At 51.5% G+C, this 21298-nt stretch overlaps 1 protein-coding gene across 10 annotated transcripts; it reads left to right on the forward strand.

Moving 5' to 3' along the window:
* The first annotated feature begins 732 nt into the window (after positions 1 to 732).
* Positions 733 to 20028, forward strand: TMEM114 (transmembrane protein 114). Of its 10 annotated transcripts, none has more exons than XR_009559070.1 (5): positions 733 to 1005; positions 1264 to 1344; positions 11298 to 11435; positions 12574 to 14389; positions 15359 to 20028. XR_009559070.1 is itself a non-coding variant. In XM_030883793.2 (4 exons), exons 1-4 carry the CDS (start codon positions 786 to 788, stop codon positions 12804 to 12806), a joined length of 672 nt encoding a protein of 223 aa, XP_030739653.1. In that variant the 5' UTR covers positions 733 to 785; the 3' UTR covers positions 12807 to 20028. The 10 variants fall into 10 exon arrangements, 7 of the variants coding, with proteins under 7 accessions (XP_030739653.1, XP_030739654.1, XP_060141013.1 ...); XR_009559071.1 differs by having other exon boundaries at positions 12574 to 13177; positions 13605 to 20028; XR_009559072.1 differs by having other exon boundaries at positions 12574 to 13177; positions 19044 to 20028.
* The last annotated feature ends 1270 nt before the right edge of the window (positions 20029 to 21298 follow it).

The following is a 21298-nucleotide window of genomic DNA, read 5'->3' on the forward strand; positions in this document are numbered from 1 at the left end:
TACATGTGTCTATTCTTTTTCAAATTCTTTCCGCATTTAGCTTATTACAGAATATTGAGCAGAGTTCCCTGTGCTATACAGTAGGACCTTGCTGGTAAGCTGTTAAAGAGCTTTTATAAAAAAGAACCTGATCTGTCTTTTTCCTCTGTAGCCAGCCTAGAAAAATCAACTGAAGGTGGATTTTGGAGGAAGGGTGGTTGAAGCTGGAGCGAGAGGCTATTGAAGATTACCTGCAAACCCGACAGCCGTTGCCCGTCCTTCTTGCTCCCCCAGTTTGCGGGAAGGCCGCCCTCCCTCCCCCACCCCACCCAGCCCTTCTCACAGTGCAGGTCACCTGGGCGCTGTGAGCAGAGGAGGGAGCGGTGGGAAGGGCGGCAGAGGGAAGACTCCTGGCGCACCCGGAGGGAAGTGGGAAGTTGAGTCGGTGGTGCGAGGAGAGGAGCCGGGCTTGGGGAGGAAAGGCAGAGGCAGGGCGTAGTGGCGAACGGCTGGGGGTTCGTGGAGAGCGCGGGAGGGGGTAGGAGGGAGAAGGGTCGGGGGAAAGTGAGGAGTGGGGGTGAGGGGCTGCGCTAGGGCTGGGAGTGTTGACTGAGGTGGGGTTTGGCTGGTATGGGGTTTGAGGGAGGAGCCGGGGCAGGTCCCAGGGCGCAGGTGAGGGGCTGAGGGGCGGAGCCAGGGTCGGAGGGAGGGATCGAGGTCCGGAGGCCGGCTCTCCGGCTCCGAGCTCAGGGACGCGGGAGGCGGCGCGGGGGGCTGCGGGCGGCGCGTGGGGTCCCGGCTCGGCGATGCAGGTGCACCTGGGAGCGCTGGCCGGCGCGGCGGCGCTGACCGGGGCGCTCAGCTTTGTGCTCCTGGCGGCCGCCATCGGCACGGACTTCTGGTACATCATTGACACAGAGCGGCTGCAGCGGAGCGGCCCGGGGGCGCGGGACCCGGCAGGGGCCTCCAACCGCAGCCAGCTCGAACCTCTGAGCTCGCACTCCGGCCTCTGGCGGACCTGCCGGGGTAAGGACGTACCCGGGTACCCGGGGCGGTGGCCGCCACCGCCGCCCCTGCGCGGCGCCGGGCTCGCCCGGGACTTGTTGCTTGGAGCGCATCCACCCCCCAAGCCCCGGGGCGCGAAACGCGGTATCTGGGGTCGGAAGGGCAGGTGGGCAGGGCTTCTGGGGCTGCCTTCGCAGTTCCGAGAGGCGCCGGGGCGAAGCCTCGGTCCGGGGTCCGAACCCCGGGGCCCCCGCCCACCGAGTCCTCTGCCCCATCCAGTCCAGAGCCCGTGCGCGCCGCTGATGAACCCCTTCTGGCAGGAGAACGTGACCTTCAGCGACTCGAGCCGACAACTTCTCAGTGAGTCCGGGGAGTGTGGGATGGGGGAGGACCCGGGGCTGGACACCAGTTTGGGAGCTTTTGTCCAAACAGCAGGCGAGGTGGGGTGGGGGGCGTTGGCGCTGCGTTGGAGAGGGCGGTCGGGGCCGCCTCTGGCACCGGCGGGAGAGGGGAACGCGGGTAGGAGCAGGAACCGGGTCCACTTGCTCCACCCGTAACGTGTGGTTGAGGATTCATTCAACAAACGTTGGCTGAAGGCTTTCTGTGCGCCAGGCACCGTGCTGCTGCCGAAGGCCCAGGCCAGGCGCTCAGGGGGCGCACAGACTAGCTGGTGAGACCGAGGTGGAAGTGCGCAGTTACATTTCAGAGTGACAAGCAGCACGAGGGAGGGTGGCTGGGAGCCCGAAGAGACACCTAAACCAGCCCGGGGAGCTGACTGTCACAACCCCTTGTCAGCCTTCTCTGCATCCTCGGTGTTGAGAACAAGCGCTTGGCAGTAGGAGGGATGCAGTAAATATTTGTTGAATGATTCAAGAGAAGCAACCAGGAGGCAGAGGACGGCTCCCTGTCGCCAGGGACCATGTGTCTGTTGTTCCTGGCTGATTTCCCAGTGCCTGGCACAGTGATTGGAACTCTGGAAAGGTGGGAGGATAGAATTTGAGAAAGCAAACGGGCTGAATAAACAGTGGAGGAAGGAGGGAAGTCAAAGTCATAGTTCGATTCACTGAGGCTCGCAGCTGGCCAGACATGGAGCTGAACGCTCTCCATCTGTGTCCTCATTTCATCTCCACAGCCTCCCTATGAAGTTCTTTGTCATCTCTGTCTTAATCTTTATTTTTCCAAAGAGGAAACTGAGGCCCAGAGAGGTACCACAGAAAGGACACGATGAGGAAATGAGGACTGAGTTCCATAGACCTTGAAAAGTATGCGCAGCTTTTGATAGACTTACTGAGTGAGGCTTGGGGATGTGACTCTTAGAATGAAGACAAGTCCCTAGCATGGCCCACAAGGGCTGCCAGGGTCCCTCTCCAACTCCACTCTCCCCTTTGCTCTTTCCTCTCTGGCTATGCTGGCCTTGGTCCAGTTCCTGGAGGGGTGCTCAGTTTCCTCCTGCCACAGGAACTTTGCACATGCCATTGCCTCCAATTGGAGTCTCCCTGCTCCCATCCTTCCAGCTTGACTTGGTCAGCTCCTACTCGTGCTACAGGTTGTGTGGCATTTTTTTCGACCCTGAGCTCCATGAGGGCAGGGACCACGTCTTTCTTGCCACTGCTGGATTCCCTGTGTTTAGCACAGAGCCTGGTATAGAGTAGCCCATGAGCCAAGGTTTGCTGAGCAGGCATGCGAGTGAATGCAAACTCTATTATTTAGAGGTAGAACTCAATCCAAATTTGTTGAATGACTGAATGAGTATATGAATGAACCAGACTCTTTCTCTAAAGTCCAGTGGTGGGCTGGAAAATATTTAACAATTGGCTGTCTGCGGGAGGGGAGAGTCTTGATTTGTGGCATTTGCCAATCTCTGTGGTGTAAAATATTCCCACTGTGGTCAGTTTCAGGCTGTCAACATGATGTCAACTGGCTCCTCATACTGCTGAAAACTTAACAGCTGACCCTGTGATATAATCCAGCTCCAGCACACCACTGAATGAAGTTCCGTTGAAGGAGATATCCCCTAGATGCTTGGAATATGAGGGGGGTGGAGGAAAGGAAGTGGTCTCACGAACTCTGTCCTCAGCCCCAAGCTGTGCTAGGAGGAACTTTGGGTGTTCTCAGGGCATATCAAGAGTAATCAAGAATTCCTGTTCAAAAACTCCTGTGTTGGCTAACAGGCTTCTGAATGTAGTGCTGTGGTCCACAGAGAAGGCTGGAGAAGGTAGCAAGGAGATGGTGTATCAAGCTACTACAGCCTTAAAACAAAGCTGGTGTCTCTTTGGACTTTAAAATTGTTCCTGTGCAGCTTATTTTATTTATTTTTTATTTATTATTATTATTATTTTATTTATTTTTGGCCGTGTCGGGTCTTCGTTGCTGCGCATGGGCTTTCTCTAGTTGCGGCGAGCGGGGGCTACTCTTTGCTGCAGTGCGTGGGCTTCTCATTGCGGTGGCTTCTCTTGTTGTGGAGCATGGGCTCTAGGCACAAGGGCTTCAGTAGGTGTGGCGTGCGGGCTCAGCAGTTGTGGCATGCGGGCTCAGTAGTTGTGGCGCACGGGCTTGGTTGCTCCGCGGCATGTGGGATCTTCCCGGACCGGGGCTCTAACCCGTGTCCCCTGCATTGGCAGGCAGATTCTTAACCACTGAGCCACCAGGGAAGTCCCCCCAGCCTCTTTTAGGTGCAGTCACATCTATGGCCCTTTGCTGGGCTGGGTGCTGGCATTCAGCCTGCTTATCACATCAGTGAGTAAACTGGATGGCTAACCACAGTCACCACTGGTCTGGTCTCTTCATGAAACTTGATAACGAACCAACCGTGTGTTGTCCAGGGTTTTGAGAAACAGGCAAAACTCACATCCACAGTCTGTTCATCTGTTCCCTTGGCCCTAGGTCTAACCCCCTGCTTCACCACCAACTAGGCACGTGGCTTTGGGCAAATTTCTTACCTCTTCGAGCCTCAGTTCCCCCATGGGCAAAATGAAGATAACTGTCATGTCTCCTCATAAGGCTAATTCAAGGATGAAGCGGGAGAGCGTGTTTAAAGAGCCTCATGCAGTGTCCGGCTCCTTTAAGTCTGCCATAAGTGTTAGCTGCTCTTACTACCATTGTATCATCACAGAGAGGAGGCTGCGCGTCAGACCTCGTGCTCACTGCAAATCACCCCCAGAGAGAGCTTTTTCACAGACTCTCTTTATCCCCAGAAAGAGTTTTGAATGTTGTCCAAGTTCTTTTATTATATGAAGACGTTTCATTCCCTTTATGCAGAGCCCATAGAGGAGAGAGGCCAGGTGACAAGCAGCGTGTTCTGTGAGTCAGCCTCCTAGACAAATCCCCGTGGGGGTGTATGGGAAGAACCATTGGTTTTCCCTCCAAGAAAATCCAAGCAGGTAGCCTACTTCAGTACCCAATAAAAATCCACCTTGCTTGGATGTTTTATCTTCCTGATTAGCTCTGGGGATGTCATGGGTTTGGTTCCCTGGCTAGGGACTGGAATTTGTTTTGGTGGCGGGGGGGTCTTCAAATTCAGCACAGTTTACATAAAAGAGCCACAGTCTAGAACCAACCAGGCTAGCTGTATCAGCCAGGAGTCTTTTGATGGTAAGTGACGGAAACGCAAATCATACTAGTTGAAACAGAAAAGGAATTCCTGGTCCACGAAACTGAAAAGCTCAAGCCCCCTGGGATCCAGAGCTAAACTCGATTTCTTTTTCTCCTCTCTGGGCTTTGCTTCTGTTTGGGTTCTGCTTTCAACTAAATCCTCTCCAGAATCAGCAACCTAAGCAGAAGGAGCCTGTTGCCCAGTCATTCTGCAAAACCTCCAGGTAGGTCTCTGACTGGACTAGATTGGATCATGTGCCCAGGTCTGAGCCAGTCAGTGTGGCCGAAGGGAAGGAATGTGCTGATTGGCTGAGCTGAGTCATGTGCCTCTCCCAGCAGGATGTGGGGGGTGGGGTCAGCCACATCATAGATAAGGGCCCTCCTTCCTCCCAGCTGTGTGACCTCTGGCCAGCCACCTCCTTCCATAAATGGGCTGTTTTATAAACAGCAAGGTCCTACTGTATAGCACAGGGAACTATATTCAATATCCTGTGGATGGAAAAGAATATGAAAAAGAATGTGTATATATGTATGACTGAGTCACTCTGCTGTGCAGCAGTAGTTAACACAACATTGTCATTCAACTATACTTCAATAAAATAATAAATTGAGAAAATAACTGGGCTGTTTTGAGATGAAATGAGATCACAGAAGGAAAGCATCCAGCGTAGGGTATCACCCAAAGCAGGAGGTCAGTTATTGTCTCCTCCTTCTGCTCTAAGTCATATTGTCTCCCTGAACCTCAGGCTTCTCATCTGTAAAATGGAGCTAATCATTGCAAATGCCTTTGCTTAGTGCTGGGGATAAAACATGATGAGACAGGTGGGGTCCTTGCCACATAGGCTTAGTGTCTAGTGCAGGAGACAGATAATAAACACACGGACCAGTGAATAAATTAACATAAAATGGCTTCAAATAGCAGTAGGTATAACAAAGGAAATAAAACAGGGGCATGTAATAAAAGGAGGTGGGGACCACTTTCAGTGGAGTGGTTGAAGGGCAATAAAAATAACAGTCAATGATTACAGAACAGGTGCTGTGTGCCAGACCCTGTCCTGAGGTCTTTACGTGTTTAACCCATTTAATCTTCACAACAGACCCACGAGGCAGGTACTGTTATTATACTCCTCACTTTTCAAATGAGGAAACCGAGGCACAGAGAGGTTAGGTAAGTTACCAAAGTTTGCACGGTAACTGGTTGATCTGGGATTTGAACCCAGGCAGTTTCTATTCTTTTAGAATGATGCTACGTCGAGGGTAATTCCAGTATAACGTGAGTGTGCCAAGACCGGAGGCCACGGCAGACCAGGGGAAAAGTTCCCAGCCTGTTTCTTGGGTTCAGAGTTCTGCTATCCTCCACTGCCTACAGTAGGAACTCAACACGTGAGAACTAAGATTACCATGTAGAATTAATAACACTAATAATGTTGACAGGTCATTTTTTTCCATCAAGAGCAAATACGTACCAGGTGCAAGAGATCTTTTCGACTCAGAAGTGCTTTGCTGCAAAGGAAAAGCAAACCCAGAAAAATGCCAAGTCGTTCACGCCAAGGATAACTGTGTGAATGATTCATTATTGCACTGTTCAGAGAATAGCTCGATGGGAAAAGCAGCCTTGCAGAATGCTTGCGAGGTCAGGAAGCCCCGGGGTGGTTAGCGAAGTAACAGTCCTTCTCTTAAAGAGAGCAGAGAAGTATTATTCTCCAGAAACATCAGAAGCTCTGGCGAAAGAAGGAAGTCTCAGGAACCATTTCCCAAAGGGGAAGGTGTCACTATCTTTATTTTCAAACCTTGTCAGTATGACTTGGAGACTCCAAGAAATGCTCAGAGATATTCAGTCCTGTTATGCCTGGTAAGGAAGTGGATTTTTATAATTTTTGTAAATTTTCGAGTCTATTGTCATCAGAACATAGCTTCCTTGAGGACAGGGCTGCATGTTAGTTATCTTCCTGATCTCCAACATTATTAGTATTATTAACTCTAGACGGTAATCTTAGCTCTCACGTCTTGAGCTCCTACTGTAAAAACTGTAGTGGATTGAAAGGTATCACCGCCCCCCCACAAAAGATGTGTCCACATCCTAACCCTCGGTACCTGTGAATGGGACCTCATTTGGGAAAAGTAACTTCGCAGGTGTAATTGAGTTAAGGCTCTCGAGATGAGATCATTGTGGATTAACCTAAATCCTGTGACGAGTGTCCTGGTAAAAAAAAAAGGAGAATCACAGAGGAGAGAAAAGAAGGTCATAGGAAGATGAAGGTGGACGGAGGGATGCTGCCACGAGCCAAGGAATGCCAAGGATTGCCGGCAACTGCCAGAAGCTGGAAGAGTCAAGGAAGGATCCTCCCCTGGAGTCTCTGAAGGGAGCGCGGTCCTGCTGACACCTTGATTTTGGACTTAGGGCCTCCAGAACCGTGAGAGAATAAATTCCTCCTGCTATTAAGACACCTAGTTTGTAGTAATTTGTTATGTCAGCTCTAGGAAATTAAAACAACGATCTCATCTATAGAAGTGCACCCCCCTCGCTGCCCACCCTGTTTTTCTGCATCATCACACTCATGTCCTTTGTGACACTTGGTCTGTAATTATCCCCTTTATTTCCTACTAGTCTGTCTCCTGTACTGGACTGTGGTCTCCATGAGGGCAGAGACCATGTCCCCTGCAGCAGCCCCAGGCTCTATGGGGCCCATAGACGTTTGTTTCTGAGTGAGATGTGACTGGAGGTGGGGACATTTCCAAGTAGAACATAACCCAGAATCAATATTTATGTCCCCAGACAGCAGTCCTGAAAATCAGAAAATAAAAAATACCAAGGCACATACCAAAAAAATATATATATACTAAACCAAATTTCAGCAGGAGATCTTACAGCTTTCCCAGTGGGTGTCCTGTTCTTGCACAGACATTTAATTGCACATGGACGCGAACTCAGCAGCAGCCTTGTCTGGGGACCTCACATGTGGGACTGCTGGGCCAAACCAGCTCCGGGAAACCTCATTACTTTCTAAATGAGAAATGATTTCATTTCTCAGCCATCATCTGGAGACAATGCCATGCAGGAGACAGAGCTTACAGAACCAGGTTTTCACACCAGCTGTTGTGCTTCCTTTCCCAAAGTTTTTCCTTTAGAAAGAAAGGAAAGAAAGAAGGAAGGAAGGAAGGAAGGAATGGAGGGAGCGAGGGAGGGAGGGAAGGAAGGAGGGAAGGAGGAAGGACTACAGGTCCCGCCCCCTGGAATCACATTTTATCGTGTGACAGCCCCGGAAAGGAAATCAGCTTTGTTTCCTCGACTTGCCAAGGCTGGTGGCATTTAGGGTCCTGAAGACAAAGTGATTTGATCACAGTGGAAGTCCGACTGAGTGATTGTCTTCATCATCTTTATTGTTGGCAGGGTTATGGTTTACTTAATACTTGCTCTATGGAACTCTCCATTTTCTCCACACACATTGTTCTTATGATAACACCATGAGCTGCACGTTATGACCTCCATTTCATGGATGTGAAAATGGGGTTCTGAGGATTAAGTGACTCACAAAAGACAAGCAATTTGGGGTCAGAGGAGCGGGGGATGGATGCTGGTGGCACTTTTCTGAGTCGTTCTTTCTCTGGCCTCCCCCTATTCTCTCCTGCTCATCCCCCCACCTGTCACTCTTCTCCAGCAGAGAATGCTTCCAGTGGCTGGGAAGGATATGAACTCCTGCATCCTTGCTGGCTTTGCTCCCTGCTGAGCCCTGGAACCTGGCAGGTGCTGGATACACACTTGTTGACCATCGCCTCCGTCCTCTGGTGAAGCCGCATTCCTTCACGTCTTAGCTGCAGCTCAGCCCCTGTGAAATTTTCTCAAACACCCTGGCTGAGTTGGGTCCCACTCTGTCTGCTCTCTGTTCCAACCTTCATAATAATGGTACCATATTGACACCCACCCAGATCTCCCACTGAACTCTGCTCTACTGTAAACCACTGCTTGTGGCATCTCTGCTTGGAGTCCAGCAGGCATCTCACCCTTGACAAGTCCTGGTATCCACCGCAGCCCACTCTGCCTCCCCCATCTTTCCCATCTTGGCAGATGGCAACTCATCCATCCCGTGGCTCAGGCCCTAAATCTCAGTGTCACCTTGCCCCTCTCTTTTTCTCCTACTCTCATCAAAGTGGTTGCTTGTTTTACCTTCAAAATATACCTGGGACCTGACCACTTCTCACCACCCCACTGCTTCCATCCAGGTCCAGGGTTATTGCAGTAGCCACCCCATGGTCTTCCTGCTTCCAGCTGGGTCCCTGTACTGTTTTCTCGGCCAGCTGAGAAGTTACCGCAAGCTCGGCGGCTTAAAGCAACAGGAATTTATCGTCTCAAGTTCTGGAGGTCAGAAGTCCAAAATCAAGGTGTCAGCAGGATTGGTCCTTCTGGAGGTTCTGGGGGAGAATCCATTCCAGCCCTCACTCCTGGCTTCTGGGGGCTGCCGTCCCTCCCGGGTGGTCCTTGGCTTGTAGAAGCATTACTCTGATCTCCATCTCTGTTTTCACCTCATCTTCTCCTCTGTATTTCCCCCCCTTTCTCTTATAAAGTCAAAGAAGATATACAGATTGCCAACAGAGACATGAAAGTATGCTCAACGTCACTAATATTAGAGAAATGCAAATCAAAACTACAATGAGGCATCACCTCACACCAGTCAGAATGGCCATCATCAAAACATCTACAAACGCTGAATGCTGGAGAGGGTGTGAAGAAAAAGGAACCCTCTTGCACTGTCGGTGGGAATGTAAATTGATACAGCCACTGTGGAGAACAGTATGGAGCTTCCTTAAAAAACTAAAAATAGAACTACCATACGATCCAGCAATCCCACTACTGGGCATATACCCTGAGAAAACAAAAATTCAAAAAGAGTCATGTACCACAATGTTCATTGCAGCTCTATTTACAATAGCCAGGACATGGAAGCAACCTAAGTGACAATCGACAGATGAATGGATAAAGAAGATGTGGCACATATATACAATGGAATATTATTCAGCCATAAAAAGAAACGAAATTGAGTTATTTGTAGTGAGGTGGATGGACCTAGAGACTGTCATACAGAGTGAAGTAAGTCAGAAAGAGAAAAACAAGTACCATATGCTAACACATATATATGGAATCTAAAAACAATAAAAAAGGTTCTGAAGAACCTAGGGGCAGAACAGGAATAAAGACACAGACCTAGAGAATGGACTTGAGGACATGGGGAGGGGGAAGGGTAAGCTGGGACGAAGTGAGAGAGTGGCACTGACATATATACACTACCAAATGTAAAATAGCTAGCTAGTGGGAAGCAGCCGCATAGCACAGGGAGATCAGCTCGGTGCTTTGTGACCACCTGGAGGGGTGGGATAGGGAGGGTGGGAAGGAGGGAGATGCAAGAGGGAAGAGATATGGGGATATATGTATACGTATAGCTGATTCACTCTGTTATACAGCAGAAACTAACACACCATTGTAAAGCAATTATACTTCAATAAAGATGTTTAAATAAATAAATAAATAAATAAAGTCATTGGGTCTCACCCGAGATGAGCTCATCTGGAGACCCTGGACTTCCTTACATCGGCAACGACTCTTGTCCCTAATGAGGTCACATTCACAGTTTCCTGCTGGATGTGAACTTGGGAGCCGCCTTTCAACCCACTACGCCCTCTGCTGTCCACTCTCAATATAGTGGCCAGAGCGACCTTTAGAAACTGAAGCTAAATTCTAGTTTCTTCCGCCCCAAACTGTCTGGTGGCCTCCATCTCATTCAGAGAGAAGTTCAAAATCTTCCCGATGGCTCAGGAGCCCCACGTGAGCTGCTGTTAACTCTGCCTTCCTCCTGCACTGCCTTCCCCTCCCTGACTCCCCGCTGCCCTCGCCGGCTTTTGCCAGCCTCAGCCGCACCGGGCACACGCCCTCCCATCTCAGACTCCGCCCCCGCCCCTCCCTGCGGCCCCTCCCTTCCGGCCCTTGCGCAGCTGCCTTCCTCGCCTTCTTCAGGTCTTTGCTCCAATGTCACTTCTTGAGTGGAGCCACTGCTCCGGCCCCTCCTCTGCTTTATTCACGCCCCGCCCCAGGAGTTTGTCACCATCTCTCAACTTTGTCACTTATTTGTTCACTTGCTTGAATCCACACAGCCCGACGAGGGCAGGAGTCCTGGTGGATTTGCCGCTGAAGCTGCTGTGCCGGGGACAGAGCCTGGCACAAAGCATGCACTCAATACACGTGCTGAGTGAAGAAGCGAATGAACAAGAATAATACTTCCCTCGCAGGGTGTGTGAGAATTACTTGAGCTGATACTCATACAGCACAAAGTCTGGCATAGCTGAGCCTCGATAACTGTTGCTATTAATAATATTATTATCATTATTATTATTATTTTTTGCGGTACGCGGGCCTCTCAGTGTTGTGGCCTCTCCCGTTGTGGAGCACAGGCTCCGGACGCGCAGGCTCAGCGGCCATGGCTCATGGGCCTAGCCGCTCCGCGGCATGTGGGATCTTCCCGGACCGGGGCACGAACCCGTGTCCCCTGCATCGGCAGGTGGACTCTCAACCACTGCGCCACCAGGGAAGCCCTACCATCATTATTATAAGCAGCAGTGGTGTTGATTTCTTCCCCCAGCGTTTGGGTGCTGGCCCACAGGAGGTGCTCAGTGAATGTCTGTTGATTAACAGAAGGATGTTAGTAACCTGCTGTCCTCCTGTCTCCCCTAAGCCATGCATGGGACGTTTGTGATTCTGCTGCCCCTCAGCCTCATCCTGATGGTTTTTGGGGGGATGACAGGGTTTCTGAGCTTCCTCCTGCGAGCCTCCCTCCTTCTCCTGCTCACGGGGACCCTCTTCCTCTTTGGAGGTAGGTGCCCACCCTGTACGGGGCCCGGGTTCCAGGAGGGGCTGTGCCCGATCCCCCAGAAGGGAAGGGTTGGGGGGGGTCCCATCGCTTCTGGGACTTGCTTCCCCCTCCTGTGATCTCCTAGCTGGAAGGGATCAGTAGCTCCCCACCCAGGGTCCCTGGGTCTGTGTTCCCAAGAGAGAAGCATAGGGGTGAGAGCAGATTCTGAGAATGGCTTTGATTATTTCACAGAAGAAGCGTGTTATGAGAGCGTCAGTGTTAGGGCCATGGGCTGGAGGGAGACCCTCACTCTGGCCACCCTCAGTCTTTCATGTGCACCTGCCATCCTGACAGGCGTTGCTTTGATTGATTAAAACCAAACTCACAGCTGGTTGTTTTATGGCCTCCCTGCTTCTGGTGCATTTGAAATGGACCTTAAAAAAGAACCAAGAACAGTAATGACACACACACACAGAATCCATGGAGGGAAATAAAGAAAAGTAATGCCTGGAGATGAGAATACGGTGAGGCTCTGATCCCCTCAACCCACCTGCTATTATTATTAATATTGGCATTAATAGTTTGCCCAGTGACTAATTCTCCAAACAGCACCTTCCAGGGGAACTCTCCTGATGGAGAAATTCTCTAATTTGCCACGAAACAGGCAACGAGCACTTGGCGTGTGGCAGGTGCCAATGTGGAGCTGAGATGTTCATTTAAATTAATAAAAGTTTAAAGAGCCGTGTGGGGCCAGTGGCTATGGGACTGGACAGTGCGTTCTAATAACGTATGCATGGAGCACTGCCGTGTGCAGGGTGCTGCTCTAGGGGCTGGGCATCCAGGGTGGACCCTCTGGAGCTCACATTGGGGCAGACAGGCATTGGTTAAGTCGTTTCACAAACAAATTCTGACCTGGGAAGTGATGGAGGGCCATGTGATGCTGTGAAACCCCACGGTGGGTTGGACTGGCTTGTGGGCGGGGGTGGGGGGGGTCCAGGAATCGCCAGGAGCTGAGATGCGGGGATGGGCAGGAGTTACCAGTGGCAGGAAGGGAGGGGAAGGGAGGAGGGAGCACACTGGGCAGAGGGACCGGCAGTGGGAAGGAGGGGCAGGGCCCGGGGATGGGGGTCTGATCTGCTCTCCTTTGCAACCCCTTCAGCCTTGGTGACCCTCGCGGGCATCAGCGTCTACATCGCGTATTCAGCCGCCGCCTTCCGGGAGGCGCTGTTTCTCCTGGAGGAGAAGGCCCTGCTGGACCAGGTGGACATCCGCTTCGGCTGGTCCCTGGCCCTGGGCTGGATCAGCTTCATCGCCGAGCTCCTCACCGGGGCGGCCTTCCTGGCAGCAGCCCGCCTGCTCAGCCTGAGATGGAGGCAGGACCAGGCCATCTGAGCCCCGATGCCTGGTCGTGGTGGAAGGGAGGGGCTTGGCGTGGGGGCCTCATGGACCCATCTCGGTGGGCTGCGGCTTCCTCTTCCTCAAAGGCCACCACCTGAGAGCCGCTGTGGACCGGGCTCCAGCCCTGGCTGCTATCTGAGTGCTGCCTGGCACGGTGTGTGCTCTGTCTAGACACGTGTGTCTCGTGTGGGCTGGAGGAGGCTGAGTGCCAAACCCATGAAAAAGCAAAAGCACCTCCTTCATCATGTACAGAACTTACTGATTGCAACCTCCGTGAGTCTCCTCTGGCTTCACTTCATCCTCACTCCTGCCCTTTGGATGGGTTTCTCTTCTTTGTTAAAGAAACGGAGGACCAGAGAGGTTAGGTAAGTGTTGCAAAAACACACAGCAAGCTAGAGGCATGTTCTCCTTTATCACAGCTTTTCTGAGCAGGTTCATGCCGGCTGGCTGCGACGTGGATCCTGTGTGTGGAGGATGCTGCGTCTCAGACACCGGGCTTCATGCTTCCCGCGACCTGGAACCAGGCACGAGGCACCATGGGAAATTGGAGGGCAGGCGGCAGAGATCTGGGCTTCGCAGCAACCATGAGGTGGACGTGTCCTCCCTGACCCCAGCCGGGCTCGTGCTCACCTGGTCTAGAGTCCTGAGCCTCAAGCAGAAAAGGCTCAGTTAATGCAATGATTCTCCGTGGTCAGCGACTCGCTTTTGAAACAACACAGAGTCATCCCAGAGACGAAAGCCCCTCTTGGACGTTCAGGCGGTCAGTGGTCCCATTCATGTGTCACTTCACAGGTGCCAGGAGGTCCTCATGGGAGGAGAGGAAGGGTCAGCAAGCCACAATCAGCAGGAAGGGCAAGAAGCAAACTTGTGATGCCCAAGAAGCGCTCATTGGCAAGCTCACCGCGGAGAGAATTACCCGCACTCACACTTAATGGGAAACAGTGATCCTCCAAACACAACGAGCATCTCCTGGACCGTCGGCTTTGCAGTTAGCCTTCATTCCAAACTCTACATGTGAGCTCAGGACACCCCGAGCCTGTGATAGAAATAGTTTCCACATCAAAGTGTTGATGGAGCCCAGTTCCCAGGTGTAACATCCAAGGCCAGTGAGATTTAAACACACTGGGAAACACATAACCAGTGTCATGTGCTAAGTCCTCTGACATCCCCTGAATAAGGCCTATGCCTGGGCATCAGCAGATCTCAACCCTAATACCCCACTGCAGTCACCCGGGGAATTTAAAAAATGCCCAGGTGTCACTTCAGGCCATGAAATCACGGTCTCTGGGGTTGGGGGCCCAAGCACCGTTAGCTTCCAGAACTGCTCCGGTTTTTCCCGAAGTACAGCCTGGGTTGAGATGAGCACCAGACTGGCTTAGAACCCGGACAGATGCCTGTGTGTAACTTTATAAAACACAGGTGGGGTTTCCTGTGGTGATGGTCTCAGCTCCATAAGAGGCTGCATTTGGGGGAACGACAACAATAAAAACCTCAAGAAGGAGAGTGGCCTGGCATCTGGTTCATACTGGCGCATCTCAAATTCATGGAGATCTTATGAAAATGCAGCCTCTGATTCGGTAGGTCGGGTGCGGGGCTGGCGATCCTGCATCTCTAACCAGCTTTGATTGGGAGGATTTACACAGCGTAAACACACGCGGTCTCCTTGAAAGCAGCAGGGGTTGTGGCTCGCTTCTGCACTAGCATGGGAGGTCTGTACTATCACAGGCCGGGTCCTGGTGACATACTGCAGCCCTTCTGCTCTGAAACAATGACACCCCATAGCAGTTGTGTGGCCAGAGGAAGATGTTTTCTTGGCGTGGCTACAGCGAGTCTGGGTGAGGGGGTGCACCTATCTCCTCAGCCCTGTTGGTATTGAGAAGACTTGGCTCCTTTGGGGTGAAAATCACTCCAGTTTTGATACAGGGTGTTTATCGTGTGGGGTGGAGCTTTGGTCTAGAATATGGAGTTGAAAGTTTCCCACAGAGTTGGTCAATTGATAGGGTGATCTTTGGGGACTAATCGTAACACTTTGTCCCTCCCCCAGAAAATTCCATCCCTCTTTTATCCTGATATTTCGGCCCATGGGGATGGGGGCCCCAAGGTGGCTGCATGTCCAAATCCACCTGGCCAGAGTCTCTTGAGTCCGTGGGGCTGGGTGGGGTCCCACAGTTCACAGTTCTCACCGGTTCCCAGGTGGTGCAGATGCTCCTGGTCTGGGATCACCCTTTGTATCACACTGACCTGGGAGTTTGTTAAGTGGCAGGGCTGGCTGTCACCTTCCTGCATCTTAGAATCATGAGGGCATCTTAAAACCCCTGATTCCGGGGCTGAATCCCTGCTCTGATCACCTCTAGGGAGGGAGTCCAGGCACCGATAATTTTCAAGGCCTCTTCAGATGATTCCAACATCAGCTAAGGTTTGGAACCTGTTCCTGTAAGATGCTGCGTCATGAGATGTGGGGAGGGATTGGGGAACCTCAGGTTTAAGCAACTGCCCGAGGGGCTTCCCTGGTGGTCCAGTGGTAAAGAATTGGCCTTCCAATGCAGGGACGCGGGTTAGATCCCTGGTCGGGGAACTAACATTCCACATGCCACGGAGCAACTAAGCCCACACGCCACAACTACTGAGCTCGCGTGCCTCAACTAGAGAGCCTGTGTGCCGCAAATGATAGAGCCCACGTGCTCTGGAGCCCACGTGCCACAACCAAAGAGAGAAAACCAGCACGCCACAACTAGAGAGAAGCCTGCAAGCCACAATGAAAGATCCCGTGTACCACAACTAAGACCTGATGCAGCCCCAAAATAAATTAAAAAATAAATACAATAAATTCAAAAAAAAAGGAAAGAAAAGAAACTGCCCGGGCAGGGCTGATGGCAAGAGGTTTGGGGACCACTGGTGTGGACCATGAGAACACCATTATCAACTGCATGATGTCATCCTCCTCACCATGACCTCACCCCACCATGACACCCTTACTCTCACCATGACATCTCCTGACCATGACATCCTCCTCCTGACCATGACATCATTACTTGAACTATGACATCCTCCTCCTCATCATAACATGACCATCGCCATGATGTCATCATCCTCAGCATGGCATGACATCATCACAGCTGAAACCCATTGAGTCATCCCTTACCTGCATTGCTCAACGAGCTCATCAATCAATCAGTCGTTCAACAAACCCCCGAGGACAGGCCATTTCATGGCAGGAACTAGGGGCAGTGACCCACCAGAGCAAGCCCTTGCTCTCTGAGCGGCCACATGGTTGAGGAGAGACTGGCAGGTGAGACATGGTTGTTGGTGATGACTGGAGGTAAGCGAGGCAGGGTACAGGTCAGGGAACTGAGGCACAGGTGGACTAAATTAAGGAGAGAAAGGGTACAACTAGGACTGAAATTCAGATCTGCCTGATTCCAAGATGATTTCCTTTCCACTTCTGCCGACCCTGTCTGCTCTTGGGTTCAGGATGTTGCTGCTGCTTCTCTTTCGCTCTAGTTCGGAAAAGCGCAAACTGAGTGGATGGCTCACAAAGTCCCATTGCACCGCGTGAACGTGGTTGCAAAACCAGTTTCTAGGCTGAGGAAAGAAAATTTTTTTCACAAAGCGAGAGCAACCGTGCTAGTGAGCGAGCGGTCTTTGCTGCCACCTGCTGGTCACATGGTGGAACTGAGGCTGGACTTGACATTCCAATCAGTCCAGGGACATTTGTTTTCAGCTTCCTGAGTGCCCAGCAGTGGGTTAAATACTGCAGGGCAGGGTGTCTCAACTGGGGAGATTCACCGCTCCCTCTCCACCTGGGGCTTTTGGGAATGTCTGGAGACATTTTTGGTTGTCATTACTGGGGACGAGTGCTACTGGCATCTAGTGGGTGGAGGCCAGGGGTGCTGCTCAACTTCCACAGTGCACAGGATGCTCCCACCACAAAGAACCGTCTAGTCCCTCACGTCAAAGTGCCGAAGGTGAAAAACCCTGCTAGGGGAACGAAAGGAATAATAACAAGAGAAAGCATGTGTGTTCTAAAGGAACTGACAACACGGCTGAAAAGAATCTCATTCATTAAATAAATATTTACCAAACACCTGTTATGTGTCAAGAACTGTTCTGGGGGGTCTGAGGACACGTCAATGGGGATGACTGACAAAATCCCTGCAGTTACATGGAAACAGATGGTACACGCATGAACCAATAGTACCCATGAGAAATTCACATAGTGAAGAAAACAGGGCTGTGAGCTGGAGGGTGGCTGGGAGGTGCTACTCTAGGAAGGAGAGTCAGGGAGGGCTTCTTGGAAGAGGTGGCATTGTGCTGAGACTCAAGTGAGGAACCTACCAGGTGGGGAAACAGAGGACCAGGCAGGTGGCAGCAAGTGCAAAGTACCTGAGGTGGGAACAAGCTTATGTGTTTTAGGGAAAGAAGGAAGGAGCATCGAGGGAGAGTGATAGACGTTAGAGGGGTGATGAGGAGGCAGAAGATGTGGGCTGGAGAGTGCCCGTGGTCCAGGGTAAGGAGGTGCTGATGATTAAGCTGGGTTTAGGATTCTACTCTATACTATTCTGTTCTATTCTATTCTTCTATTCCATCCCATCCCATTCATTCCTGCTTTGGGAGCAATGGGACACCTCCAGAGATGGTGCAGAGATGCATCGGCTTCAAGACAGCGGTTCTCAACCCAGGCATCATTCAGGGGCTTTAAAATAAAATCAAACTTCTAACAACTGAACCTAAAGGAATCAAAACCTCAAAAGTGGGCCCAGGCACTGGTATTTTTAAAAAGTTCCCCAGGTGACTGTGCTGTGCAGGGGTGGTGTGAGAACAACTGCTGAAGCTCCTTTGGTCTGGTGAGTGGAGAGCAGATGGCAGGGAGGGGCTTCTCCCATCACCCAGGTGAGATGAAAGAGTTTGGACTGGGGGAGGCGTGGCTTGGATTCAGGGGGGGTTTGGGGGTTCAGGGGAGGCGACTTTTGCTCATAAAAAGGTAAATAGGACAAGAAGAAGGGTAAGTAGGTGCCTCCCCTTTGCGGCGGAAGCTCGGCCCAGACCTGTGTCCTCAAGTCCAGACCTGGCTGGATGGCCCATGGAACTGTCCCACTGCCCCCTCGGAGAGGACCCTGCCTGGCAGTGAAGGTTCATTCATTCACTCATCCATTCATTCCCCTCATTTACTCACACACTCGTCCACCCTCCAACCATCCATCCGCGGATTTGTTCGTAATTTGTATATTCACGTACCCATCCACTCATCTCTTCATTCATTTCTTCACTCACTTATACACTCATTCATTCATTTGTCATTCATTCATTCACTACTTCATACATTTGTCCATTAATTGATTCATTCGCTCATCCATCCATCCATCACCCATCCATCACTCATTCATTCATTCATGCCTTCACTCATTCACGCATTTATCACTCCATTCACTCATTCATTTAACAACTATTACTTACTGGATGTCTGATGTGCCAGGTGCTGTTTGGAGCACTGGGAATTTAGCCATGAACAAAAGCGACAAAAACCCCTGTCATCATGGAGCTGACATTTGTGTGTGTGTGTCTGTGTGTGTGTGACATACAGACAATAAACATGATGGGTAAAACATAGGGTAAGTCACCTGGGAAGAGGTTCTATAAAGACGTGGAGGAGGGGCAGGGATGGGTGCGTGGGGAGCGTGACCTTGGCAGTGACCACAGTGTCCCATGGAGCTGGTCCTCTGCTGAGCAGGACTGAAGAACCAGTAATTGATTCATCAATTCATGAGTGTTTCCTGGGCCCCTCTTGTAGGGTCTGGAAGGGGAGTCTCCCTGGAGGCTGGACACATGGGTTGAGTGAAGACCTGGCCTCGGTCTCCCCAAGCTGACCTCGGTGCCTCTTCCTGGAGATGAGCCTCAGGGCTGATAGGATCCTGGCTGCGGTGAGGGGAAGAGACCAGGGGAGACAGGAGCTCGCAGAGCAGGCACTGTTGCCCCATTTTGCAGATAAGGAGACTGAGGCCCCCAGGCTCCTCATCTGCAGAATGGGGACTTGATGCTGCAGGTGAGACAACCAGGACACAGACCCTGGCTTCAGGGCTTCAGGGCTTCAGCGTGGTCACTTGTTTCCCATCCTCTGACATCTTGGGCTGCTCCCTTGAGAGTCAGAGGCCTGGATTTCCTTTATAGCCAAAAAGGGAGCAACCCATGGCCTTTGCTTATCCCGTCAGTGAATTTCCATTTGTCATTTTCCAGCACATGATACCCAAGGGCAGGGACGCTGATATGAGGCCTCTGTGAACACTGAGGAAGATGCACAACCTCTGCCTGTTCCAACAGCCGCCTGAACTTTCCCAAATATTTGGGTCCCCGCTGGAGTGTCTGGAGGATGGGGGAAGGGAGAGAGAGCGAGAGAGAAGGACAGAATAACAGATGGACCCACACCCACACCCACACACAGGAGAGGCCCAGAGAAACATATCAACAACAGTAAAAGAGATAAAGACAGAGGTGCAGACAGAGACGAGTGGACTGAAGTCAGAGGAAGACAGAGAGGAAGGAGCTGCGTCCAGAGAAAGAAGAGAGAGAGACAGGAAGAGACCCAGGGAGGTTCAGAAAAAGGCGGAAAGAAGGGCAGAGAATCTGAGAGAGGAACAGAGAGTGAAACGGACAATGAAAAACCAGAGACACATATACCTGGAGAAAACCATAGTTTAGAAAGACACATGCACCCCAATGTTCATAGCAGCACTATTCACAATAGCCAGGACATGGAAGCAACCGAAATGTCCATCAACAGAGGAATGGATAAAGAAGATGTGGTACGTTTATTCAACGGAATACTACTCAGCCATAAAAAGGAACAATTGTGCCATTTGCAGAGACGTGGATGGACCAGAGTGAAGTAAGTCAGAAAGAGAAAACCAAACATCGCATAATATCACTTATATGTGGAATTGAGAAAAATGGTACAGGTGAACTTATTTGCAAAGCAGAAATAGAGACACAGATGTAGAGAACAAATGTATGGACACCAAGGGGGGAGGGGGGTGGGATGAATTGGGAGAAGGGATTGACATATATACACTACTATGTATAAAACAGATAACCAGTGAAAACCTACTGTATAGCACAAGGAACTCAGTGCTCTGTGGTGACCTAAATGGGAAGGAAATCCAAAAAAGTGGGGATATATGTATACGAATGACTGATTTACTTTGCTGTACAGCAGAAAGTAACAACGTTGTAAAGCAACTATACTCCAATAAAAATTAAAATTAAGAAAAACACAAGAAAAAAAACCGAATGCAAAGGAATCAGGGTGCAGGAGAGACCCTCAGATCGAGGGGGTGGGTGACACAAAGGGGACTGTGAGCTTGTTCCAGGCTGGCAGGCAACGGGGGTCTGGGGGCGGGGCGTGTTGGGCAGCCCCCAGGGCAGCGCAGACTCCCAGCCCTCCTTTCACCTACGACCCTGGAGCCCCTGCTTCCTCCCTGTCCCTCGGGGGAAGGGGACGGTCACCTGGCTCTCCGGAGGTTCCCTATCTGGGATTTGCGGGCCTCTTGGGATGCAGGGACTACAGTATGGGGGAGGGGGAAGAAGAAAAAGTGACGGAAGAAGGAGAAAGACTGGGATGAGAAGGCGCAGAGAAGCAAAGAGCATTTATTATGCACCTACTACACACCAGGCGCTCCTCACCCGTGCCATGGGGTTCGATTCTTGCAGCATCCCTAGGAGGCCAGCGCCACGGGCCCTGGGCTGAGGCTGGGAACACCCGCGGCTGCACAGTCCTCCGCGCAGTCAGGGTTCAAAGCCAGCGTCATCCACGCCGAACTTCCGATCTTTGCACTGTGCGTTGCCACCCGCATCTCGCCTCTTCTATGATTCTCTTGGGTGGGGGCGTAAATTTTATTCTGCATCTTGTTACAATCAGCCGTGGGTGCCGTGGGTCTTTTCAGAGGCTGCAGACAGAACCCGGCTTTGCAAGCACTTTGCCCTCTCCTTCCGCTCGGCCCGCCTGCAGGGGGACCCCGGCAGGGTCAGGCCCCAGGAGGAAGGTGTTTCTCCAAGGTGTCTGGGAAGGGAAGATGCTCGTCCCAGTCTCTCACCATCACGGCTGCCCAAACCTCTGCCCTGGAGGCTATGAGACCCTTCTCCAGCAGGGGCTCCGAGACCCCCAGGATCACACCTTGGCCCAGCTGAGACTGGGGAGTGGTGCAAAATCGAGGCGGAGAGGTCTGAGGAAGGCGGGGAACAGACGGATGCACCTCTTCCTGCTCAGGGTTGTGACTTTGGGGACGTTCCTGTCTCGCTCTGGGCCTCAGTCTTCTTGTCTGTAAAATGGGCCCACGGATGGTCCTCCCCAAGCCCGTTTCATCCAACTAAATCCCGCACATGTCTCCTGAGAGCCTTTCTGTGCCAAGTCCTCTGCCAGGTACTGGGGACGCACCAGTGAGCAAAACTGCTTGTCACCAGGTCCCATGAAATATCAGGTGTGGATGTGATTTTTG

The sequence above is a fragment of the Globicephala melas genome, chromosome 15, assembly GCF_963455315.2.
Source record: "Globicephala melas chromosome 15, mGloMel1.2, whole genome shotgun sequence".
NCBI classification, from domain to species: Eukaryota; Metazoa; Chordata; class Mammalia; order Artiodactyla; family Delphinidae; genus Globicephala; species Globicephala melas.